The sequence below is a fragment of the Leptinotarsa decemlineata genome, unplaced genomic scaffold (genome assembly GCF_025532065.1).
Source record: "Leptinotarsa decemlineata unplaced genomic scaffold, Ldec_3_MD MMD2_tig00000591_RagTag_RagTag, whole genome shotgun sequence".
NCBI classification, from domain to species: domain Eukaryota; kingdom Metazoa; phylum Arthropoda; class Insecta; order Coleoptera; family Chrysomelidae; genus Leptinotarsa; species Leptinotarsa decemlineata.
In genome coordinates this window covers 1,664,392-1,691,838 of record NW_027412552.1, presented here as the reverse complement: position 1 = coordinate 1,691,838, position 27,447 = coordinate 1,664,392, and the positions used below count along the sequence as shown (strand labels likewise).

Sequence of the window (27,447 nt, the reverse complement as noted above, 5' to 3'; positions counted from 1 at the left end):
TCACGCCATTAATAACTTAATTACGTATCGTTTGATAGATTTACAAACTACTAAATATTTGGTTGGTTAAGAAAGTACCCCGGAAACCAATGGCGCCTAAAACCAATAAAGTTTAAATAGGTTATACAACCGTTAAAACCATGGACAGGCTTAGAAACCGCCCATCGGCTATTATATAGATTTATATAGATATATATTGACAACGATTTATATAGATATTATATAGATTTATTTATTACTGTTTCATACTTTCCTTAAGAATTAGATACATTTCCGATGGAAATAAAGTAATCAATTCCTACATTTTCTGAAAGCTCATATTGTGGACTATTCTGGGAAGGCCCTGTGTACAGAGTGTTCCATTTGAAAAAAACCGAAAAAAATTGATCTCGAGTTTTGTTTACTCCTGTATAGAAAAAGCGCCGTTCGGTAAATTTGTGAGGACGAAACGAAAACACACTATCCTCAAGTATATTTGGTTGACTCATTTGATTTGATCGAGTAGGGATATTTGGTGTTGAATGAACAAATTTTTTAACATAAATAACAGTATAACTTCTGAATCACCCGGTATAAACCAGAACGACCATATATTTTCGAGAAGCATTCAATGGAGCGAAAATATTGTAAAAATTTATGAGTTTGGTCTGTCACACTTTTATTGTACACCCTGTACCTATATTAGTAATAATTATCAAAACTTGTTTTATTGGTAACAAAAATAACATTTTTTACAAACGAAAGAATTCGGGTTTTTTGTTGCAGATATAGGTACTAAGCAAGGAAAGTACTTTTTTCTGTATGGTCATGAAAAATGAAAATATTTCATTTCAAAATTTTCTTGAGAAAAACTGAAGTGGTAAAACAATAAATCAGTTGAGACAAGAAACCTTTTTTATAGCGTCAATCCCATTAAAGCCGTTAATGACATTTCACGATTGAGTAATTTTTCGAAAAAATATTCACAACCAAGAGAAAAAAACATCCAGTCTTTTATGACTGAATAAAGTAATCGGACGATATTAAATAAAAAATAATAAAGACTAGCAGGTATACACACATTGCGAATGTGCCCGTAATTTTCAAAATCGGTAAATTTTCGTTATGTGGACACCCGGCGATTTTGAAAAATTTTTTGACTGTACTTACGTATTTTGATGCGTAGATTACGAATCCGAAAGAAAAAAGCGGCGCTCTCCCTTATTTAAAAAGTTACGGCCCTTCAAAGTTCAGAAAAGGGCAACTTTTCAGCCTTCTTTTTCACTAAATAAACTATTTAAAAACAGAAGCATTTATTCACTAGGTCACCTTTATACCTTATTTCTCCTTCTTTAACACTTTTCACTTCAATAATCAACATTTTTCTTATAAAAAACTTAATTTAAAAACGAATGCTTCTCCTGGTGACATTATTCTATTTTTAGGTTAGTTACTAGTGACATTTCAGAAAAAAGCGGTTGGTATTTGCCGTCGCCTACTATTTCAAATTCGTAATACACCACCAAAAACCAATTTACGATCTAAAGAATGAAGGTAAAAAACATTTGAATTACTTCAGGAATATGGACTGCATCAGTCGTACCAACCATATCATTAACCTTAAAAACGTAAAATACAGTGATATGTAATCAAAAAGCAGCTCCGTACATTTTTTAACATTTTTATAAGAAAAATGTTGATTATTGAAGTGAAAAGTGTTAAAGAAGGAAGAATAAGGTGTAAAGGTGACCTAGTGAATAGATGCTTGTGTTTTTAAATAGTTCATTTAGTGAAAAAGAAGGCTGAAAAGTTGCCCTTTTCTGAACTTTGAAGGGCCGTAACTTTTTAAATAAGGGAGAGCGCCGCTTTTTTCTTTCGGATTCGTAATCTACGCATCAAAATACGTAAGTACAGTCAAAAATTTTTTCAAAATCGCCGGGTGTCCATATAACGAAAATTTACCTCAAAATCATACAGTGCTTATGAACACTCTTCAAATTTTTAAATTAACAATCGAAAACTCACCTGAATGAGCCACAAAATTTTTGTTTGTGCTTTTCGGAAAACTAAAACACTCGCCACAGCTGAACCCTTCACGAAAGCAGTCAAAACTCGAATGGTTTCTCGTATGTCACTTTGAAAAGGACTCGAAATGGCGACATAAATATTTCGTCTATCTATACGGCCCGGCTAAAGAAAAAGGCGATAGCGATCCCCACATGTGTGAAAGATTAAGTGAAATAAACCACACACTTCTCTATCACTGAAACATGCCTATACGACAAGATTTCCACGTGTTTGTTGAAATTCTCATAAATAAATGACCAGGTAAGAACTGTCTTAAAATGCCAGCGTATATTTCATTTCAACAAAAAGTGCACAACTGTTAGGCTAGCCGCACACTGGTAGCTTTTTTTTCACAAAAATAGAAACACATTACTTGAAAGCATCAGATTACTTATCTGTTAAGGAAAATTGATAGTAATTTTCATCAGAATCCGTATTTAGGCGATTGTTTCTTTACGATAAACTGAAAATTCAACACGTTCGATTTTCCTGGAAACTTAATATTTGCTGTCAAAATTTCAGGTTGTTTCGAAAGTTTTGTCCAATTCAATTTCACGTGTTTTTGTAGCTCCATATCTCAATAAATATTTATTCTACTGTCGTGGTATACAGGGTGTCCTAGGACCCTTGCTAATCATTCTTCATTTGAATGATATCAATTTTGATCAAGACTATGAGTTTATTGATTTGTTTGCTTGTGATACTCTTGTAGCTGTCAACAATCTGGATGAGGCTAAAATGAACAAATGTTTTGGTAATTATCACTAATTTTTTGAATATTAACCAGCTCAAATTAAATACTCTTAAAACCAAGGCCATGATAATAACTGCAAAACACAAATATAGTCAAATCAACGTTAATAACATAAATATATCAATATAAAAATGAAAACATTGATATACTGCAAGAAATAAATTATCTTGGCTTCAAAATAGATAACTTTATTACTTTCAAAAGTCATTTCAATTACGTTCATAGCAAAATAAGTAAAAAAATATTCTTTCTTTTCCGAATACGCCAACAATTACTTTTCTCTACATCTATAACGGTCTATAAAACTATAATCCAACCTCACGTTGAATATTGTCACATTCAATAATGAAATTCACAATTACCAGACCAGAGGAAGTTCAAACATTGATTCTTTATTTCACAAAGGATTGATTCAATATAATAATCTAACCATTTATATCAAGGATAGTGCAACACCGACTTTATTCAAATGCAATCTTCTGGGGTACATCAATGAAAAATAACCTTCATTTTGTATACAGTGTGACCCATTTTTAATGGAAACACCCTCCCTAAAATTTGAAGTTGTAAACCGATTTCAATAATTTTTTTTTGAAATGTCAAGTACTAAAAGGTCTACCTTGGGACAAAATTTGAAATGTTTATTAAAGTTTCAAGGCATACTACGATATTTTTTCTTGGAAATGATGTTACAGTTTGACACTTTTGTGAAAGATTTAAGTATACCTACTATTGTCAACAATATTCACCTTACAGTTCTTCGAATTATTTTGTGTCATGGCTGCAAGATTGAGCGTAAGAGAGAAAATTGAAATTGTACGCCTTTCGGGAGATGACGTTAGAAGTGCTAGAGAGGTTTGTAGAGTATTTAATGAGAGACATCCAGATCGTCCTCGTATTAGCTGCGGTACGGTAAATAAAATATTTAATGAAACTTGTGCAGTATCAAAAATGATGTTAAAAAGTAATCCTGTACAAAGACGAAACAGGAATGACAGGAATGATGAAATTATTTTAGATTATTTCGGAAATAATCCTAATGCCAGTATAAGGAATGCCACTTTAGATTTGAATATTCCACGAGAAACTATTCGGAGATGTCTCAAGGCGAAGAATATTAAACCTTTCAAGCCAACATTTTTACACACACTTCAAGAAGGCGACGAAGCAAGACGCCTGGAATATTGTTTATGGGCCCAAGGAGAATATTTAAACAATAGAAATTTCCTAAAAAATATTTTATATACCGACGAAGCCACTTTCACTACAAATGGAGTAGTGTCATCACAGAATTGTCGCTATTGGGCAGCGGATAATCCTAACTGGGTAATAAACTGTAAAAGCCAGTATTCCAAAAAAATCAATGTCTGGTGTGGGATATTGAGCGAACGAATAATTGGTCCTTTTTTTGAGGAAAACATTAATGCGTAGAGGTTTCTAGAATTTTTAAACACAGAGTTTTGGGATGCTATTCACGAGCTGCCAATCAATGAACGATCAAATTTAATTGTCCAGTTAGATGGGTGTTCAGTTCATTATGCCAGAGCTGTGAGGCAATGGCTTAACGAACATTTTCCAAACCGATGGATAGGCCATGGTAGTCCGTTTATAGAGTGGCCACCCAGATATCGAGACCTCACAGTTTTGGACTTTTTTCCTCTGAAGACTTCTCACACAAAAGGTTTACAAAAACCGGTCAAGAGATAGAAATGAACTTTGTGCAAGAATTCACAGGTATGTGCAGATATTAGCCCTCAAGAACTAAGGAACGTAATCAGAAACATTCGTAAGCGCTACGACACATGTATCGAAATACGTGGTGGATTAGTAGAGGCTACTAGAATATGGGTTATAATTAATTGTTGCACTGAATCGAAACATTTCAATAATTAGTTATTAGATACGTTTATTAAAATTTTTTGCTTCATTGTTAGTTGAATTGTGTGAATGTAATTCCGTTATTTTCATTAAAAATATTTACGCTATTTGTTTTTTTTTTAATCTGGCGGCACTTTATTGTTGAAATCATAAAAAAAATCATATATTGTGACTGTTATCTGTGTGAGTTTTCGAATGTTTAAGTTGTCATAACTTTGTTAATAATGAATATTTTTTCATGAAATTTTGGTCACACCTATTAAGAGGCACTCTGAATCCAGTGGCGTAGTGATTTTTTCAATAAAACAATCGCTAATTAAAAAATCCCGATTTTCGACTAAGAAAAAATATCGTAGTATGCCCTAAAACTTTAATAAACATTTCAAATTTTGTCCCAAGGTAGACCTTTTAGTACTTGAAATTTCAAAAAAAAAATATTAAAATCGATTTACAACTTCAAATTTTAGGGGGGTGTTTCCATTAAAAATGGGTCACAGTGTATGTATTATTTTTTCACAAACTATTCTGAAGAAATGAACTTGACGCCTGTCAGAAAACAACTACTCCCCTGGCTAACACCACGAATGGCGTTGGATTATATCCGACAGGCGTCAGTGCAGGAATCTTCACAGAAAATTTCCTGCATATGCAATTGGCAATACAACTGAAACTGTCGACCTTCAATTTTGGAACGGGCACACTTGCAGACCGGTTTCGGGCTTCTTAGCCACAGTCAGAGGCCATCAGTGACCTATAGTCAATGATATTCCATAATTGAAAATCGGAATTCTTTCAGAGTTTTTCATTCCTCTTTCTAAGTTGAAGCGAACAACAAAATGTCACTCCATCTAGTGGACGAGGATCAGGGCGTCTCTTCCGTTTCCTAAACCAATTGAACGCCCAAAACCCTAGCATAAAATTCACCATGGAGGTTGAGAAGGACCAACGGATAGCTTTCCTAGATATACTAGTAGAACGGTGTGGTGTATCGAAAACTTACACACAGATAGATACTTGCACGCACTATCGAACCACCATCCTAGCCAAAAGAGAGGAGTCATCTCCACTGTAACGGAACGGGCTCGGAGAATATGTGAACCAGAACATCTGGAGAGGGAACTGAAATACCTTGAAGTGACCTTGATATCGAATGGATACAGTGCCTCCGAGATCAGGAAAGCCATGAAACCGAAGAGCATCACGGTTCAAAAAGCGAAAAAGGATCAGATGGTTGCACGAGCCTATCTACCGTTTATCCCTAGGGTCACGGACAGAATTGGAAAACTATTGGATAAAAACAACATCGAAACAGTCTTCAAATCCACGAAGAAGATACAACAAAGCCTCAGGTCGGCTAAAGACAAAAGAGACCCATTATCAGCAGCAGGGGTCTATCGCTTATCTTGCACTTGTGGAAAAGTATATATCGGAACCACCAAACGATCCATGGAAACAAGACTGAAAGAGCATAAAAGGAACTGCAGACTAGGCCAAGCAGGCAAGTCAGCTGTGGCAGAACACGCACTTAGTGAAGGAGACCACATAATTTCGTTTGAAAATACAGAGCTAATTGCCCCCAACCAGGGATACCATAGTCGACTGGTACCGGAGGCAATAGAGATCCACAAACACACGGAGAATTTCAACAGAAAAGAAGAAGCGGTGAACCTCAATCGAATATGGAACCCCATTTTAAGGAATTCGAGAATAACGAACGGAATGACAACAGGCAGCAAGATTGTTAATGTTCCAGGTTCAAGTACAGGTACAAGTGCAGGTACAAGTACAGGTACAAATACAACTGATTACCTGACAAGGCATAAATCGCTTTACGAAGCCTAAAAGTTAGTCATCGGACAGCAAGCCATGATGGTTAAACCTCTGAAGAAGCTAGCCACTCGTGTTAGCGAAACGTCAGAAGGAAATTCCAAACATTTACAGCTTTCAAACTCGAAAAACAGTGACTGAAAACCTCAGCCGCGAAAGTCTAAACCATTTTGTAAACTTTTGGTACTTCTCACTAATTCCCACAACTTTTATCGAAAAATTATTCGTTTTCGAAATACAAATTTTTAAAATGTTTTAAAACATAATTGGTTTTTGTATTAATTTCTTTGCAATTTTAGTTATTTGTATTAATGGTGAAAACACGTTTTAAGATTTTCTGACAATTTCATAAAATACCTAGTTACGTACGTAAAGGACGCAGTTCTCGGACTAGGCTGGAAAATGCTACTTTGCCAAAAAAGAAGCGTCCGTGAAACAAATGTTTCTAGCATAAAATCATGACGTGTTAGATACCATCATATAGATAATTTGGAGAACAAATAGAGAACTATTTATTACCTTTTATTAAATTGAAAGGGTTATATTTTTAGGAGTGACTATTTTTTTGTAAAAGAAAGTTTTTGGCTTTCCACTACTCCATCTTGATACAAAAAATGTGGGAATCTTCCAAAGAAAGGAAGAAAGCAATCAGTTTTAAAAGAAATAACTCTATACATAGATGTGTAAGATCATGCAAAGAAGTAACTTTCAAGCACATACTGGCAGAAAGAGCCCTCCTGAAACAGCGCGGCCTGGTCAGAAGCAACTTTGTCAAAACCGCTGATGAATTCAGACGAAACATCGGCTGTATCGGATTTATATAGACTTCTCCTCGATTTTGCGATAGGGATAGAATTCCTTATTTCAACTACGTTGGGAATTAGCTCTTTTGGGGGCTGTGCGGGTTCAGCCAGAGGACTAAGTTCAGCCTCATTTAGAATTCCCCTCTTCTGTGAAAGTTTGATCCTTTTGCTGCGAGTATTCCACCGCACTGCACATCTCCTGTTCTTGCACTGTATACAGCGTGACTCACGGTCGATTTGAATAATCGATATTTGCATTCATTTTGGAAGATGATTCGAAATATTGTCGATAACTCTTTGTAAATTACTTATAAAAGTAATCGAACTGCTATAAGCTTGATAATTCCACTGCTACCTAAATCCAAATTCTAAAAAAAATAATGTTTCTAGAAGAAGCGACTTTATTGAGAAAGCTTGACGACTTAAGTATAGGGATATGTATATCATATTCAACGAAAGTCATTTTTTGTGGAGGAAAAAATCAGTTTTTTTTGGGTAATGGTTACCTTCCACAATCTAAAAAAATATAAAAATTATAATGGAGAACTTTATACAAGTGTAGAAGGGCAAACTTTTTAGTTTACCCCGATAAGTTACTGCGTAAAAATCAAAGTATTTTTCACAAAGAAAAATCTATTTATCAGCAACTTGTCGTATTTCACAATTTTGCCTATCAAAAAAATATTAAGAAATTATACTTATCTTTACGTTTCGGAGGCCAAAATCTGCCTCCGTCTTCAGAAAGGGATAAAAACTCGAATAAATATGCAGTTATTCCTTTTTTGAGAGCTTATTTCTTTACTTCTTCGACAGATGTCAAAGAAGTTTTGAAATATGAAATTATGTCAATGTTGTTGATTGACAACTGAAACATTCGATGTAATACAAGGTACTCTCCGATATCAGTTTGTTGCCATTTCGCCACTATCCAAAGTTTTCTTCAAGATGGGTAGCCAAGTACGATCTATTTCTAAGGAGCTATTCGAGATACAATTCTCTCCAGACATGAGAATATACGCTGATTCTTTTAGCTTACGTCTCTTAGAATGAGGCTCATTGGTAATCTTTCTTGTCCTATTCCATTCCACCCGATGTTCACCGTCTGATTTTAAAATGTGTTCTGATAATTTTGATCCTGTCAATTGTCTATTTTTTATATAATCTCGATGTTCATTCTCACGCACTTTCAATGGTCTTGAGATTTCACCAATATAACTTTTACCACAAGAACAAGGTATTTTATAAATACAATTTTTTGTTTTTTCTTCAGTGTTGTTAGGTTTTGTATGTGTGAGTATAGATCTCAGTGTATTTTTTGTTCTGAAAGTAGTTCTAACATCATATCTATTTCCAATTCGTCTTATTTTTTCAGATAGTCTTGGAATGTAAGGTATAACGTTAGTTGTAATTATATATTTATAATTTTTATATTTTTTCAGATTGTGGAAGGTAACCATTACCCAAAAAAAAGGTCGATAAAAAAATGTATATCATCTTAAAGCATTTTTCACCATCTTTCAATTTATCGAGTGATATACAGGGGGTTTCACTTGAAAAAATGAACTTTCGACTACTTTTATGCACAATGGAAATAATAGTAATTTTAGCACGCCCTGTATGATATGGAGTCGATTTTTTGGTGTTATTTGAATATTTCGAGTTTGTCCAAACTATCATCAAAATATCAACTTTTCATGAATTGAGAGTACTGATGTACTTAATTTCAATTAAGGCTATGTTTTGGGCCATATTTAGCACAATTTTTTTTTTATCTCGAAAACAGATAGCGATAGGTATAGGATATTATCAACAAAAAAGTATTAAAATACCAGAGCGATTCCAAAAATGTATTAATATACGGGGTGTTCGAGTTAAAAAAATAAAGTTGCTAGGACTTTTTTATGGAAATGGCAACGCCGCAATGCTGAAAATATTTTAGCTCGATAGAACAGGTAAGGAAATGTGAGAGGTGAAATTTTCAGAAAAATCATGCTTTGCGTTTTCCAGAAACGTCTAACCTACCATCGACCGTGAGTCACGCTGTATACAGTGCAAGAACAGGAGTCACGCTGTATATAGATATTTTCAGTGAAAAAACTATCCACATCTGCCTCTGAAAGCTACTACCTGTTTCACCAGAATTAATCATTTATCTATTCGCGTTCAGGCATAAAATGTCAGTAATTAACGTATAATTACTATCATAAATAGAAATAACTGAAGTCACCGATTTTCACTGAATTAATCTGTTTTCAATCCAGTTACTATTTTTCAGCTGTCGGAGCTGGAAAAACTCACCACAGCGAGGTACAGGAAAAACTATATTTCCAATCGGACGTTTATATCGACCATTGGGAGGGGGCAAAAACGGAATTGGCAGGACTGGAAAAAGCTGGCGTTAAGTTCAAAGGGGAAGTAGGAGGAGTCATACGTGGAGATATAAAGACCGAGGACGAAAATAAAATTACAATTTTCCAGAGCTTAGGTAAGACGAATTTGAGGGGGAAAACAATAATTACTGACCAACTTAATTCTTTAAGTTCTTTGAACTGTCTGTTCAAAAAATGAGATGAATTTTCATTTTTCCCAAAAAATAATTATTTAATCATCAATTTCTATTTTGTTCTCTCCAAAGTAGTCCCCCTTAGATATAATACAATTGTGCCAGCGTTTCTTCCAATCCTCGAAATAATTTTGATATGCACTTTTTGGTATACCCTTGAGCTCTCTAACACATTAACTTCTTTTTGGTAGTGCGTGCTGATTACGACAAACAAGCAACTGATTGATTGACCGATTCGGTGAGTGTGCAAGCACCCGCTACCAATAAAATATCGGCCGATTTTATACTGGCCGCAACTAGCGTACGCTAAATGCACACACACCGATTTTGTTCGGCCGATTTTATACCGGTCGTCCAAATTCCAATAGTGAACCACATGTGGTAACGGGACCTGTCACCGCCAATCACTGGTCGGCGTGTGTGCAAGAACCCGTTCTTACATGTGGTTCACTATTGGAATTTGGACGACCAGTATAAAATCGGCCGTCCACAATCGGTGTGTGTGCAATTAGCCTGACGCTGGTTGCACACACACCGATTTTGGACGGTCAGTATAAAATCGGCCGATATTTTATTGGTAGCGGGTGCTTGCACACTCATCGAATTTTTATCTTTGTTGTCGTAATTAGCACGCACTACCAAAACGAAGCGTAGTAACTACAATTTCACCGAGCATTCGAGACTGGAATGGTCGGTAAAAAACCGGTGAGTATGCAAGAATGTATTTAGTCATGTACGCCACTACTTCCCGTTACTGCCGGCGATACAGTGGCAGTGGACGGCTGCTCACCGGTATTTTACCGGCGACGATCACCGGTCGGCGTGTCAGGTCCCGTTTCCTCATGTGGTTCACTATTGGAATTTGGACGACCGGTACAAAGTCGGTCGTCCAAAATCGGTGTGTGTGCAACTAGCGTAAGGGATTCGCTTTTTATCTCGCAAAACGCCGTCCTTTCATAGAACTCTTTAATCTTGGGTACAGAAAAAAGTCGCATGAAGGCAAATGTGGTGAATACGTTGGCTGAGGCATGATTATGGTGTTGTTTTTGGCCAAAAAATAACCAACGTTTTTTTCGTATTGCTTCTTTCAAGCGGCACATAACTTCAAGGTAATACTCCTTAGCATTTGATTGAATTCGGCGTCCTTTTTTTGGTCTTCCTCTCCTGATTTCTTCCATTGGATTGATGTCATAGCAATACAGTGCATTTCTTTAATGTCCCCCCCTTTTATGTTTTGAATGGGTCAACTTGAAAAAGAAATTTTGGATAATGAAATGAATACATGAATACTTCATTTTGAAGTGAAATTGACAGATGGAACTTTCAAGATGGCGACTGGGCTTCATTTGGGGAAAAAAATTGAATAGAAAGGGGGGTCCTGTGACACATCATTTTTAAGCTCCTGACAAATACTTTACAACCCTAGAATATGAAATCAATATCTTCAACTACTACAAAATGGCGGAACATTTAATAATTTCCTAAAGACAAACACATTAATATCGATATTTCTAAAAATATTCCTTTTCATCTGCCATATGGCAATTCCAACAACTCGATAAGGTTTGTTAAGTTATTTTCTGTTTATAAAAACGACAAAAAATGTCAGTACGACAATGAACATCATTGTTCAGTTAACAATCTCTAAAATGGTCAATTCTCGTCCATTGAAAGAAGGAATTGAAGCGATTTTTATTTACGGTGCGACGCGTAACTTTCACGAGACCAAAAGGATTTTCAATGAACGTTTTCCGAATCGTCCTATCTCTAGAGAATATTTGAGGGGACATAGTATCCAAATTCACAACTACCGGTAGTGAACATAGCAAAAAGCCGACAGGTCATCCGTCCATTCCAGAAGAACAGCAAGTGCAAATAATTGGTGAGATGGTAGTAAATCCTGAACAGTCTACTTATTCCGTCGCGAATGTTTGTCAGGTGTCTCCTTCTACTATGTGGAGACTTTTGAAGAGGAATAGGTATCATCCATACAAAATTAAAATGGTACCCATACCAATTAACTGAAAATGACCCAGATCGAAGAAGAGAATTCTGCGAAATCATGACGGAAACCTTTGCAAGGCATCCTATCTATCTCCACAATATTTCTTTCAGTGACGAATGTACATTTTTTTCAAACGGCAATGTTCACAGACAAAATTGCCGTGACACAAACCCTCACGTTTTCCGGGAAACACATACCCAAAATCCAGTACAAATTAACGTTTGGGCAGGAATATTGGGAAACCATATTGTAGGACCTCTATTTATTGATGAAAATTTAACACGAGAACTGTATTTGAATATGCTGGAAACTACTGTTGACCCTCTCATCACTGAAATCGTCGAAGCGGATCCTAATGAATTCGATATGGATATTTATTCCAACAAGATGGAGCACCACCACGTTACTCCAGACAAGTAACGAACTATTTGGATACTACTTTTCCCCGTCGTTGGATTGGCCGTCGAGGTCCTACAGAATGGCCAGCCCGCTCGCCAGATTTGACACCTTTGGACTTTTTTATGGGGCTATTTGAAGCAAAAGGTGTACCAAACTGAACCTGCTTCAATATTGGATATACGGCAGAGAATAATAAATATTTGTAGAGATATTGACGTTACTGTGTTCGGAAATGGATTCCAAAGTAACAGTTTACAATACCATTATTCGACCACACTTATTATTGTGCGTCATTATTATTTTTATTTAACCTCAATAAATTGAATATGCTACAAAAACTACAAAATCGAGGGATGAGAGTAATCTTGAAAACAAATCGCCGTACTCCCATAAAAAGTATGCTTGATTGTTTGAATTGGTTATCAGTTGAAAGTAGACTCTACTATTTTACAATGACTCTAGTATACAAAATTGTTAATGAAATGGCACCAGAATATTTTAAAGGTTACATCAAATTCAATAAAAACATTCATAATTATAATACAAGAAATTCCAATAATATAAACAGACCGGCATTCGGAAGTACCATGAACTCGTTATTTTTTAGGGGATTCCACGAGTTCAATGAATTACCGGAAGAAATAAAAAAAATATCCATTTCAAATGATTTTAAAAGAGCACTTAGAGAATTTAACAATAAAGTAATAGAATACAAATTGTATAGTTATGTGGAATTATTTGGGATATTATTGGCTATCATCTATTGTTTTTAATTGTTCAATAGGGTATTTGTACTGTAATAAAACCAAATATCGCTGTTTTAATAATAATTTAATATTTAATGTATATATGTACCTATATTTCATTATCTATTTAAATGTTACTTGATACTGAAATCTTTATATGTAATGTTTGCTGTCTGGCTACATGCTAGTTTGAATCTCAAATTGTTTAAATTTAAAATTTTTCACATACATTTTTTTTTATATTTCATTGTGCTAGTAGTTATTATTACACTCATAGATATATATATATATATATATATATATATATATATATATATATATATTTATATATATATATATATATATATATATATATATATATATATATATATTAGGTTTCCTATTTCAATAAAGATTATTATTATTATTGAAATGTTCGGCGTGAAATATCGGATAGGCTGTTCATATGTCAAGAAATTCAAGGCGACCATTTCGAGTATTTAATTTTTTTTCCCAGATGGTGCCCAGTTGCCATCTTGTAAGTTTCATCTGTCAATTTCACTTCAAAATAAAGTATTCGTGCATTAATTTCATTATCCCAAATTTAAATTTTTTGAGTTGACTCGTTCAAAAAATAAAAGGGGGGGCATTAAAGAAATGCACTGTATACCCATGATTCATTACCAGTTATGACTCTTTTTAGAAAATCTGGATTGCCGTTGACGTCTTTCAGCAATTCCTGAGCAATGCTCATGCGACGGTTTTGTTGAAAAAATTCTGCAATTTTGAAAGGCAATTTGCGGCCAATTTGATGCAGATTCTTTAATTCGATTTTTTTACGATAGCAGAAAATCCCAAACACGCAAAACACTCATTCTAACAACAAACTAAACATGCAGTTGAAATTGTAAACATATGTTCAAGATTAGTTGTACCAACATTAAAAATTAAAGAATCTAGTAGCCCCCAAATTTGAACATCTTTCAATCAATACCAATTGAAAAGTTTCCAAACTGAACCCAAACTGTTATTTTTCAAAGATGCAGAGTATAATCAGGTAAATATAAATAGTTCTGACTTTCTAACATATTCTATTTTTCGCCATTATTGTTATTTCACATACCTTCGGGAACTCCTAAGACCGCTAAATGTATGCGTGTTATTAGGTCCAATTGGATTCGGATTCATTTTCAATGAACGTACTGGAAATAATAGAAATTAATCAAAATTCCTTGCTTTTCCACTTTGAAACTTATTTCACTGACGTAACGGATTATTATTATTGAACAGCCTGTCATGTGTCTAATGGGTCTCCTAAATTTGACACTTGACGCATCAAGTTTGGTATTCAAGAAACATTTCTGAAATATTAACTTTCGCTTACCTAAACGGGACAATCAGAGAACACTTTACTGGTACATATCGAATGAGCTGTCGTACATATGATCTGCTATGATCTTAGCTCTAATTGACTATGCAAAATCCCCAACTATCCTGTTTCTATGCAACATGCTCTATGGATAAAATACACTCTTAGCAATAGTATAATCTTACATTTCATAATGAAAAAAAGAAAAATGAATCTCTCTGTTTTTACCACTTTTATTTGTAACTAAGTTTGAAAATTTCCGAAAGTGACAGTTTCTATTTCTCAATGAAAACATTCTAATTCCTAATAGTGAGTAGGTTCGGGAACAAGGCTGATATTTTACAAGAAAAAAAAGGATAAAAAAGTCCCCCTGAGTCTTTCTCCTAAGGTACGTCGTTTCTGAATAAAAAATAGAACCCTTATATTGTTCAAGAATTTGTATTCAATTGAATTCGATCTCACTTCGGTTTTTCAATTACTAGGAAGAGAGACTCTATGAAGCTGCACATTTTTCGATACAAAAGGAATTCTCAAATTTAACAGTGGCATGCGTTACGCCACATTAACTTTGTGTTTAAATGTTTATTATAGTATTTCCAATACCAATTGGAACAGCACTGAGAAGGAATTCCCGCCTCGACATAGGCGTCGACATATTATTTTTCAGTGGTAGTTTTTCAGTTACTTATTCTTACAATCATAGCAATTGATCATCTCATGAAAAAGTTATCTCAACTGAATTTTTCCACCATGGGTAATTATGAAACACTTCGAAATTTAAGGTAGTTGACTTCCGAGTCGGAAACTCTGAAATACAATGAAAACACAAATAATCACACTGAATTCTCGTCAAACATATATTTACAATGTAATAGAGGCCAACAAAATTGCTAGAAAAATCATCAAATCGGATGAGGTGCAATCATAATCGGGTTGAATAACGATCGGATTTATGGAGCTTTGCACATAATGTTTCTTCTCTTCTTTTATAACGTGGGCCACACAGTTCTTCCACACATCACTATTACCTACTTCATTCACCACTCGCCTTATATTGTCAAGCACCACAGCATTCAAAGTCGGTGACTGATTACATTTCCGCAAGCTTTCTTTCATTGTGGCCCAAACCATTTCAGTTGGATTGAACACATAGTATGGAGGCGAACGTAAGAGAATATGACCACGTGTTTCACACATCGAATCAATAATATACTCTTTTTTGAAATTACGTTGTTTTATGGTCGCCAGTAATACCTTTTTCGTTAGAATCTTTTCGGGTATTTCCATGTCATGATTTCGCATAAAATCAACAATATCTGATTTTTTTGTGTTATTCTTTGGTATTGTAGTCAATAACGGAGAATGATACGAAGCGTTATCCATAACAATAACCGATTTTGGAGGAATATTTGGGAGAAGCTGCTCACTGAACCAGGTTTCGAATAAAGCCGCAGTCATATCTTCGTGGTAATCAGCAGACGAATCTTTTATATTTTTGTCCGACAGAAGCAAAGCGTTAGGTACGAAACCACTTTCATTCCCGGCATGCAAAATTATAACACGTTTTCCCCTTGAAGAAGGTGTGTTCAAAGCACAATATTTGGTTTCGTCTACCCAGCCATATTTGACAACATCATGAGTGTCAAATCAAGTTTCGTCGAGGTAGATTATATGTTTGCTGGATTCTCGGTAGCTTTTCATTCGTCTTAAATATTCTTGTCGGAGTTAAACAATGCGTATCGATTCCATTATAACCATCCGGTTGTTCAATTTTTTATATTTGAAACCACAAGACAATAAAACACCTCGTAGAGTTTCTAAAGATTTGTAATTGTAATCGCCATAGTTGAGTAATTCATACCAAATCATTTCCAAGGTCGGTACTTCATTTTTTTGGTATATACCTTAAATTGTTCGCCGAATCACATCTTTGTAGCACCATCAACGTTTGCGAATTTTCTATTCCTTTGTTTTCGTTTCATTGCATGGTCAATGACATCCCCTATTTTAATGACTCGAAGCACTGTCGAACGAGATAGTTTCGTAAACTCGCATATTCTATTTATAATAGCATTCTGTGAAGTGTGACAGTTTTCCTTCTTCAAGCATTCATAAATATTTAAAATTACTCGCTGAACTTGAACATGTAAGTCCTTATTTTCAAATTCCGGATCCCTGTCGATTGACACAGATTCCTCACACGTAATGTTATCATTTGCTTCAAAAGGTCTCCAGAAATCCATATTGATGATAGTACCCAAAAACACTATGATTTTCACAAAAATCGGTTTAAACGATGATATCGGAACCTTAGGTGTAAAAGTTGAAAACTTTTTTAGAGATGAATAACTCTAACACCAAACTGATATTTTTGCACTCGACGCGCGTTTCGCTAACAAGGTTAGCATCTTCAGGAGAAGCAAATTGATACTGAATTTAAAGACAAGGGTTAGCTGTTTATATACCTAAAGCTTTTTGGTACGATGTGGACTTTGTTAACTGATGATTATCCTAATTGATTTTTCATTAATTAACTAGTGGAACCACTACCTGCAAATTAATTTGTCATCAATAGATTGAAAAGCGGACAAGGTAGTGGTTCCACTAATTAATTACTGAAAAATCAATTAGGATAATCATTATTTAACAAACAAAGTCCACATCGGACGAAAAAACTTTAGGTATATAAACAGCTAACCCTTGTCTTTAGATTCAGATCAATTGCTTCTCCTGAAGATGCTAACCTTGTTAGCGAAACGTGCGTCGAGTGCAAAAATATCAGTTTGGTGTTAGGGTAATTGATCTCTAAAAAAAGTTGTTAAAAATCGGTTTGCAAAACCACTCACTACCTCACCTAACCCCACGAACACACGGCACTGATAAAGAAATATTGTGAAACGGACAAAACATTAGTATTCAGCCAGTCCAGCTAGCCGAGCATTCATTCCTCAACTACTTTTCATAGCACGTTTACTAACTATGTGGGCGACTAGGGGCCACAGACAAGAAATGTTTATGAGTGTACCAGGGACACTTTGAACATAAAAGCACTGGTAGTATATACATTTCCCATTTGCTGGGCAGTGGTTGTGAACACCCCTCGTAGTGCTCTTATTTTTATTGCCGTTTCAATTGGGAATGGATAGACTATAACAAATAAAAATAATTTCTGAATTCCCCGTTCAATTTAGAACAAAAAACTTACACCCTTGAACATTCGCACATAATTGAGGTACACCCTGTATACTATCTAGAAATCAGAGATTTTATGTAAGCAATATATTTTTTTTATTCATCCAGCTACAACCACAGATGGTTATCAGTTGTATGTCATTTGTAAATGGGTATGATTGTTACAATAATATAATGTCATTTGAATATAATTTATTAAGTAATATTTTTCACAGGAATGGGAGTTGAAGATTGTGCCATGGCTCGACTGATTTTTGATTTGTACGAGTCCAAGAATACAAAAATGTAAATATGAGAATTGTCACTAAAATTTTCAATAAGATTTATCTTATACTTTTCAAATAAAATGTATGAATATAAATGAGTTTTAACAGTTTCTTCAATTTGTATCGAAACCAGTTTTGACACGTGTGAAGAATTTTGTATCGATCTGTAACTATCTATTTATTTATTTATTTACCAATATAGGGGTTACAAATAGATTAACAAATCCAGTGGAGAACCCACTTTATAATTTTAGTTCAAGTGGGCTTTGAGAAAAAAGAATCAATTATTGGAACACACTTGCAGACCGGTTTCGGGCTGTTTGGCCACTCAGCAGTGCAAGGTAGTGTATATCATCAACATAAAGTCGATGATTTCCGATAATTGAAAATCGAATTCCGTCAGAGTATCATTCCTCGAACTAAGCTGAAGACTACAACAAATAACAGGTTTGTCGTCGCCCCATCTGCCTGTGAACGAGGTAACCAACTGCATATCCGAAATTTGCCCAATTCCTCGTATAAGAAAAAGTGGGACTGTAATCGCTATTCGTAATTGGAAAATTTGATTTGTGACTAATGTAGCGAAGAAATTTGTTTTGGACTCTCTTAATACGATCTATGTTTATGTGATACGGAGGATTCCAAACAACCGATGCAACGCAGAGCCTACTATGTACATATGCATAATATAAATTGACGAGAGGTTTTGCCGTTCTGAAATTTTGACAGTTTCTTTTGAGGAATCCAATAATATTACATTTATTGACGGTTTTTTCTATATGTGAATTGAATTACAACTTCGAGTCCTTAATTATTCCCAAGTCTTCAACTTCTGAAACTGATTTCAGTTCGTGATTTTCAAAGTAATAATTATTTCTGATTACATTTTTGTTCCTGGAGAATGAGATTGACACGCATTTTTGTGGATTGAGAAACAAATCATTATCATCACAGAATTGTTTGAGCCGTTTCAAGTCCTCCTGAATTTCTCCACGTCATATGAATCCTTTACTGTGTGATAGATTTTCAAGTCATCGGCATATAGTAGAAATGTACACTTATTAAAGCAACTAGAGAGTTTGTTGATGTATATAATGAAGAATAAAGGTCCCAAATGGCTGCCTTGAGGAACTCCGGAGGATACCGTGAAGGGGAGTGACGTAAATCCATTTATGGCCACCATTTGTGACCTGTTATTCAAATAGGACCATATTCATCTCAATAAAAAGTAATTCACCCCGACTTCAGCGAGTTTTTTTAATAAAGTTTTGTGACTAATCTTATCAAAGGCCTTACTGAAGTCGGTGTATACAACATCAACCTGAACCTGTTCATCTATCAATCATTTATTAATGAGTCAACTATACATTTGTGCACTAACATGATAAAAGATTCGTATTATTATTATTAGTCCTCAGCGGAGCACGAGTCAAAGAGACCCTTCTTTCTTATCCTGTGGAATTCCTTCTCTGCATCATAATTCCTGAAAAAAAAGATTAATTTCATAATGTAATGATTGAAGAGACTAATATGAACAAGACATGAAAATTGAAGAGGAAAATTATTCTGCAGAATAATAATTATAAGGCAGCCGAAAAGGTAAGGTTCGAAGCAATACAGTATTGATATTTGAAATAATAGTCTGGTCAACAAGTGCCTCAGAGGTAAAACTTTTTTTTTCGCCTTCGACAATTATGAACGAGGTGTAATTATTCGTTTTGGAATAGCGGGTAGATGATTTTTGGAAAAATTCACGTGTCGCCTGCAAAACTTGCATAGCTTATGAGCAATTAACTGAAAAAAAAAGGGTTCGGATTTTTGCAAATATTTCGAAAACTATTCAACATTTTTTGAAGTTGAAAGAAGACACAGAAAGAACAGAAAAACAAAAATTTTTGACTTCCCGAAACTGTAGAACCATAATTTTCCAGATTGTTGAAAATACGTCCTAAAACAGGTATTCTGGTTTGCGCCAGACACGCCCACTTTTGACTTTCACGAAAAACATAATTTCATATTGAATATCAAAACTAAGAATTGAAAAATGAATGAGAAAAATATTTCTGAAAGGTCTCAGAATAGATTTCCGTTGGAAAAATTAAAAAAATATTATTTTTCAGTTTGTTACCAACAACTGGAAATACATATTTTTTGATATTACTATCGATCCGTTTCCTTTTCTACATGTTTTATATTAGCTTCACCTGTATGTATGTATGTATGTATGTATGTATTTATGTATGTAAGTATGTTTGTTTATATGTATGTTTGTTTGTAACTCTCAAGCTCGGGATCTGTATATTGACAGCATTATCGACATTATTGCTTGATCTATTCGCGGGCAGATGGCGCTGTACGTAACCTCATTGATATTTCTTGATTTATTCGCGGGCAGATGGCGCTGTGGGTAACTATCAATTATTGCTTGAGCTATTCGCGGGCAGATGGCGCTATACGTAACCTCTTTGATAGGTTGTTCAATAGAAAATCAAAATAAAAAACATATTTTGAGAATTATAGGTGTTAGCGAAATTTTGTATATTTAAATATTTTCAATTACCCGTGGTTCAATACAGAAAAAAGTTTTGAACGGAACGGAAGATACATTTCAAAATCTAATTCGATTATTTGAAAGCAAACCAGAATATGGATTTCAACAATGAAAACTTTATCGTAAATTGTACACCTAAAAAATTCAGTTACTTAAATATTTCAAAAAATTAGAAGTAAGGTGCTTGACATACATATCAAATCAAAAGGTTAATTTGAAAAATAAAATTATTCACTGAAAAAATATGTTTAGTCCATTAATATGTATTTTGAATGAAATTTCAAATCAAAACATCAATCAGTTTTGTGTTGTTTTTTGAAATTATCACTGTAAATTTTCTCTATACTTCGAAACAAAAATTACTAGTGACTAGAACTTAAAAAACTTAAAAATTTTTTTTTACTTTTTAGTTCGATGTTCTTTAAAAGTGTGTTTCTTAGTTTTTCAAATTATATTCATTTGATTATTACGTTTAGATTCAAATTCATTGAAAAGGAAACAATATAGGATTCAAGTGTTCACTGGCTACATGAAAATCCATTGGTATAAAATATCCTGAACTATACAGAGTGGTAAATAAAAGTAATAAAAAATATATTCAATGATAAACGAAAGTAATTTTTTGTGGAGTTTTTATCAACCTTCTTTGGGTCGATAGAAACTCATGTTCAGTGATCCCGATGCAAAATAAATGAGATAATAATAATTCAGCGGGACAAAAAAGGCGTCTATTTTTTGCAGCCAAAAAAATAATGCAGTCAACATACTTGTAGAACTCGGCGTAGACCCTTTTGCGACCATCTCCAAAAACAAACCTCATGTAGGATCCAGCAATAAGAACACTGATACCACACCAAAATAGGTTTCTCTTGATTTGCGAGTGCAAAAGGCTGCGCATTTGTGGTTTTGGAAGTTTTCCCGTTACTTCTGACATTCTGAAAATTGAAAAAAACATGCAATGAATCAAACTACGAGGCCTGATGAAAAATAAGGTGAATTTTCATTTTTCTTTAGGAATATATATTTATTAATCGAATTTTAACTTGTCCCCCTCAAAGTAGTCCCCCTCAGATATAAAACACTTGTGCCACGAAGCAATGTTGGTATGTCCTTGAGCTCTCTTAGCGATTCGCTTTTTAACTCCTCAATCGTCGCAAAGCGCCGTCTTTTCATGGATCTCTTCAATCTTGGGAACAGGAAAAAGACGGTATAGGTCAAATCTGGTGAAAACTCAAGCATTGGCAGCTGCTTTTTTTATCTGCCCCACATGACCAAGCTCACGAAACTGCTTCTCTATTTTGCTTATTGTTTCTTGAGATATGGCCGGTGAATAAGGAGATTTCTCATAAAATATGCGAGCTACTTCCTGTTGTGTTCGGGTTTTATCTCCGTAATCAATCATTTGTAGAACTGTTATTTTATGCATTTTCATTAATCTAACCATTTTTCAGACTTGAAGTTAACCAACTTTGAACTTGAATTAAAATACTGACAATTAATGTTGTAACATACAAAATAAGTGGCAACTAATGTTGCCACGGAAATTATTTACAGTTTTTAAAGGATGTCATCTAAAAAAATTTATTTGTTTTCTGCTTACTTTCTAATTATCAATACCTCAACATTAAATGAGTTTTGAGTATGTTGCAATAAGTTTTGAGTGTATTTTATGGAATTTCGGTAACCACATGAATTTAATTTATTTCACTTCAATTGTTACAATAAACTTGAAAGCGATAACATTTTTGAATAGCGAATGAAGAGACCTTTCAAACGATATATCACAAACCTACATTTTCTGTTTAAAAAATTTTAGGTTGTACCTGTCATTCAACGGGGGTTGAATGTAGGGGTAGTATTTTTCCGTCGGAGCATGTCAAATTATAATTTGAATTTGACGTGTTTCGGGATTTTATTAAAATATGTATCATAACCGAAATAATGAATTTATTCCATTTGGCTTTCACACACTGTATATCTCCAATGTGATCTTCCATGTAATTTTCTGTTTTTATTAGTTCCAGAAAATCCATTATAAACCCGTCCTCCTGGCACCTTCCAACGCTTTGTTTTAGTCACGCGTTCTGAAATAAAATAAGGATTTCCAAAGTGTCGCCTTATTCCGTATAATTTGGTTCAGTTCCACTCCATTTTCCGCTACGTCAGATAACTATTAATCGATGAAGTTTTGAATTACGCACTTTCATTTATAAATATATTTCATTCGCAAAGTATTTTAATTTTCATGCAGTCGCTCGTTTGTCAATATTTGGTATTGCAGTGGAAAACTAGAATAATATAAGCATTTTCCGGTGTTTTTTTTTGAAAATGGTTACATAACCCACACATGACTGAGTTTTTTCATAAAACACACATCTAGTCAATGAAGAAACGCAAACGTGACAATTAAAGATCCTACTAACCTTGACTCGGTGGAAAAGCCGTGGAAAACTGGAGAATACTGGCTGGAAAACACGCAACAAATATTAATATCGTCCTACGGGCAGGCGCCAACGTCACTAAATTCAAGACTTATCTTCCAGAATCCGTTATTTGTAATAACACTAATCTACCTTGATATCGACTGTTTACAGATAATACTACTCAATATCGATTTGAAATGTGTCGACAGAGGGGCGACGCAACTAGAAATTGAAACGGAAAATGCGGTAATTGTTTACCATCTGCATTTGGAATTTCCTGATTTGTTATCTTTGTGGTTGTGACCAGAGGTGAACTGTACATTTTCATCCATGTTCTTTATCCCAATAAATAAAAAAAATTAAAGTCTTTTCACCTGGAATGCACCATTGGATTTGAATCGCTGGAGTTAAATCCATTTGGAAAAAAGTTTTCAGGAAGTTTATTCCACATAAACGCAGTTCTCCAGATGAAAGAGTTTTCAAACAGAGAAGTTCGAGGTGTACTGAGTTGAACCTCAAAACGATAAGGAGCCACAGTCCGTCGCCTATTTCTGATATGTACCGCTCTTGGTGGAATCAAATGTGCCAAGTCACTTCCCGTAAAAGTATCTATAGAAGAGAGACAAATCTCCAACGTTTCTTCGATGTTCCAGGCTATAAAGGTTGCACGAGGCGTTCGCGTCTCCAATCAGGCGGATAGATCTTTTCTGGATGGAATCCAGCAACTTTAGGGTATGTTTGGGAGCAGAGCTCCATTAATAAGAACAATACTCCAAAGAAAGTCTGATCTGAGCTTTAAAAAGCATCAAAAGTTGCTGAGGTGTGTATAGTTTTCTGGTTCGAAACAATGATCAAAGCTTTTGCAATTCCAGCGACATGATTGTGCCAAGACATATTGGTGTTCATTTCAACCCCCAACATACCTATCGAAGCAGAAAGCGGAATTGTACGACCTGATATTACTATAGCCGGTTCGGAGATATTTATCTTCTTGGAGAAAACCGATGCCTGGGTATTTGTTGCATTGAATTCATCCTGGTTACTTTCTCCCCAATTCGAAATCACTATCAGATCCTCATTAAGATATACAACGTCCTGCTGTCGGTGAAGATATGCCTCTGCAGCCGATGTCCTGGAATCCACCTGGAATGACGAGACAGGTGTGCTGTCGTCAGTAAAGCAGGGAATGTTCTTTCAGGAAGCTGAAGAGCCATACACAAAAATGATCCGTCAAGCCATATGTATATCAAAGTTTGGCCAGCAAACCCTCATGCCACACACGGTCAAAGGCCTTAGAAATATCGAGCGCGTCAGATTTTCTAAGGTGGTGTTAAGCGCAACAAAAAAAAGCTCTCATTCAATAATCTGACAATTTCGATCTGACGCAAACTCGCCGCCATTATTATAATGTGCAAAAAAAAATTCGCCGTTTTGGAATACTCAATCGCGTCAGATTAAGATATATATGGTTCATCTTGATGTTTTAGACGTGTTGTCTCATAATCTGACGATTATCTAGAGGGGTTCGCTTAATCTGACAAAAACAATATTTTTTTTTTAATCATTGTACTTAATTAATTGAAAAGCTCAAAAAATAGCATGCAAATAAATGAGTGTATGTTTTTTAAGTGGAATAGGTGTATTTATAAGAAAATAATTTTAAAAAAATGCTCAAAAAAATAGTTTTTTTATAATCTTTTGATTGATTAATGAAGAAAATAGAAATGAAACTTTTATTTGTAACTAACGTTACTGCAGTTTCGTCCTATAAGGACATTTTCAAACTTATATATTGTATAAGTTTGAAATGTCCTTATATATATTGTATCAGTTTGAAAATGTCCTTATAGGACAAAACTGCAGTACCGTTAGTTACAAATAAAAGTGATAAAAAACATAGAAAGTTAAATTTCTCTTTTCTTCCTTATGATTTCCTACCATGTAGTAACGGCTACATCCATCAAATAATTGATTAATTGATCTTCGTATACAAAATATTGAACAATTTAGGACCATCTTATTTTAATCAGTATATTGTCTTTCATCACGATATTCACCACCACTTCACTCGAAATAATAATAACTTATATATTAACAGAACAAAAAACAAAAATACTATGAACTCAGTGTTTTTCAAGGGCTTTGATCGGTTCAACAAATTACCTAATGCAATTAAAATAGTCCATCTCTGAACATGTTCAAAAATGAATTGAAGAAATTTGTTTTAAATTTACAAATATGATATGTATTATGTCTTTGTTACCTGTAGCTGTAATTTGTATAATTCCATTCATCTAATGTTCGTTATATATTTCAAAGAATTATGTAATTTATCTTTCTACATGTTGCATTGAAATTTTTCGAATGTATAATGTTGCTGTTTTTGTAGTAATGTCTTTAAATATATTTTATTGAACTTATGTTTGTCATACATTTAAGTCATTTCTATATGTAACACATACCTTTTTTTTTATTTCTAACATTCTAGTTGATTTGTATATTATTAGGATATCCTATTTAAATAAAGATCTATCTATCTATCTATCTATCTATTAATCATCATCTTCATCTTCATCACGAACGAGTCTCTGATGTGTTCAGCTGTGATGGCGTCATGACAACAGAATTCAGTGTGGGGACGGAGTGAGAGAGTAATAGATAGAGAAAAGGTGAATAGAGAATAGAGGAACAGAAACTCGGAGAGGGAAATATAGGTATCACGCAGCTGTACGCTTTAAACTTTCTCGACGAATTTTTGCTATTTTGGCTTGCGGAAATCGTCAGATTATATATTTTTCGTTATCCTTGAATTATTTCCTTCAAAATAAAAAAAAAATAGCTGCGCTCGAGAATATCGAAGTGACGTTATTTTTTTTACAACTTTGCTGCCCTCCCCTTTCTTTACGTCACTCTCAAATTGTCAGATTACTGGAATATACACTTTTTAGCAGGTAATTAACTCACCCTACCTTAATCTGACGCGCTCGAGAATTTCTGATGATCAATTTTTTTTTACTAATCTGATCGTTTATCCCTCACAGGCAGCCTTATATATTGGACTCATATTTGGTGGAGGTACTCAACCGGTTACCAGGTATACCCCTGTTTATTAATCTGCCGCGCTTTAGTAAATCCCGAAATCCCCGGCTTGGGCTCCTCTACTATAAGTTTGTTATTGCTCACAACAGCTGCAAACTTAGGATGAATGAAAGCAACTATTTTCACATTCAGAGAATTAGGGATAAACTGCTTGCCAATCCCGACGGGTCTAGATTCTTCTGGTCGGTAGCTAAAGCTGCTAATCAGAACTTTACAAAATTCCAATTCCACTACTAACACAAGCGGATGGTTCAATTTAAAAATCTATAGTCGCTTCCCCCACCAATGAAAAGGTATATATTATATAACATTTTTTTCTTCTTATCATCTAGCTATTCCCGAGTAAAACTTTTTTGGAAATATTAGGTTGTTTCAATAGTTTTGTCGTTTCCATTGACATGTGTTTCTGTAGGTCTATATGTCAATATATAATGAATTCTACTGTGTCGTGGAATATTCTGATCGATAGAGAATGTTCTCCAAATTTAAATTTTTTGTCTCTTTTCAGAGTATTACCATGTGATAGTTAAGCGATTTCCTGCCAATTTTTCCTTCACTGAGACGTTACAGTTCAAAGTACTCATGAAAACGGACAAAACTTTTGTATCACAACCTATATAGGTTGTGATACGTCATTTTAGTTCTTTCAATTTTCTATGAAACACTGGTACTGAGTATTTTTTTAATATAGAAGGAACCGTTTATCCATGGAACCAATAGAATAGTACCTCATAATTATTTAACATATGCCAGAAAAATTATTCATGGAATAACTGAGAAATTTCAGGAAATCAGGATACTTTTCCCACATTGGTCACTCCGATTGGTCTGCTAGATTACCTGATATGACACCTTTGGATTTAGTTAAAAGACACTTCATTGTGATATTTTTACTGAACAGTTTACAAAACCGTAACACGGGTTCGCTATATAATAGCTTTCTCCGAAGACGACGAATGAAGCCACATTTTAGAGATTTTTTTTATAAAATATACTCCGATTATTTTGTCTTTTTCAAAAGTTTAGATGGGGACTTTTTACGTTTTCAGGAATGTAAAGGTACACTTTCATTCTCTTCACCTTGATATTTTACGATATATAAATTTGTTTTTTCAAAGTTTTTCATAAATATTCCCGACCTTTCACTCCTGGTTGCAACCCTGTATACACCAATATTTGTATTTACATTTGTATTTACTTTTACCAATGCTTCAACGTACTCGCTAATTTGTCCTAAGTTAAAATTAAAACTTATGATGTTTCTAATTTCATATCTCTGAAAATGATCATAAAACCGTTTTTTTTTTTCGAAATGAATGTCTCTAATGAAATGAGTATATATTTGTAATGGTTGGATCATTGTTTACTTCTGAAATAACTGTAGTTTCAAATGGAAACTTGACCAATCAATATATTTTGACTGTAAATCCTTAGACCATTGTCTAAAAATAGACAATTCTTAGACAATGACTGAATAACATAATGCTGCTATCTAGGAGACAATTTCAAAAGTTAGTAACGAAGAAATGTTAGAGGGGATCGTACTG

General features: G+C 34.4%; 3 protein-coding genes across 4 annotated transcripts in view; 1 reads left to right on the top strand and 2 right to left on the bottom strand.

The window, feature by feature from the left end:
* The window catches only part of LOC111511431 (uncharacterized), a 55,014-nt gene extending 40,500 nt beyond the window's left edge, over positions 1-14,514 (bottom strand). The window contains exon 1 of one of the 2 annotated variants that reach the window (XM_074174542.1): positions 14,124-14,514. In XM_074174542.1, the coding sequence (XP_074030643.1) occupies positions 14,124-14,188 (65 nt within the window). In that variant the 5' untranslated portion in view covers positions 14,189-14,514. Of the gene's footprint in view, positions 1-2,004; positions 2,687-14,123 lie in introns of those variants that run through there. The other variant, XM_023167444.2, reaches the window with a different exon arrangement.
* Positions 1-17,922, top strand: part of LOC111511439 (ketimine reductase mu-crystallin) — a 42,306-nt gene extending 24,384 nt beyond the window's left edge. Inside the window, exons 4-5 of the mRNA XM_074174540.1 lie at positions 9,584-9,793; positions 17,777-17,922. Coding sequence (XP_074030641.1) covers positions 9,584-9,793; positions 17,777-17,850 — 284 coding nt within the window. The 3' untranslated portion in view covers positions 17,851-17,922. The remainder of the gene's footprint in view (positions 1-9,583; positions 9,794-17,776) is intronic.
* Positions 17,923-19,157: 1,235 nt separating this feature from the next.
* LOC141481986 (cytochrome c oxidase subunit 6C-like) lies at positions 19,158-23,022 on the bottom strand. Its single transcript, XM_074174544.1, has 3 exons — positions 22,802-23,022; positions 21,146-21,313; positions 19,158-19,310 (listed from the first exon to the last, which is right to left on the bottom strand). Exons 2-3 carry the CDS (start codon positions 21,310-21,312, stop codon positions 19,235-19,237), a joined length of 243 nt encoding a protein of 80 aa, XP_074030645.1. The 5' UTR covers position 21,313; positions 22,802-23,022; the 3' UTR covers positions 19,158-19,234.
* Positions 23,023-27,447: the final 4,425 nt, after the last annotated feature.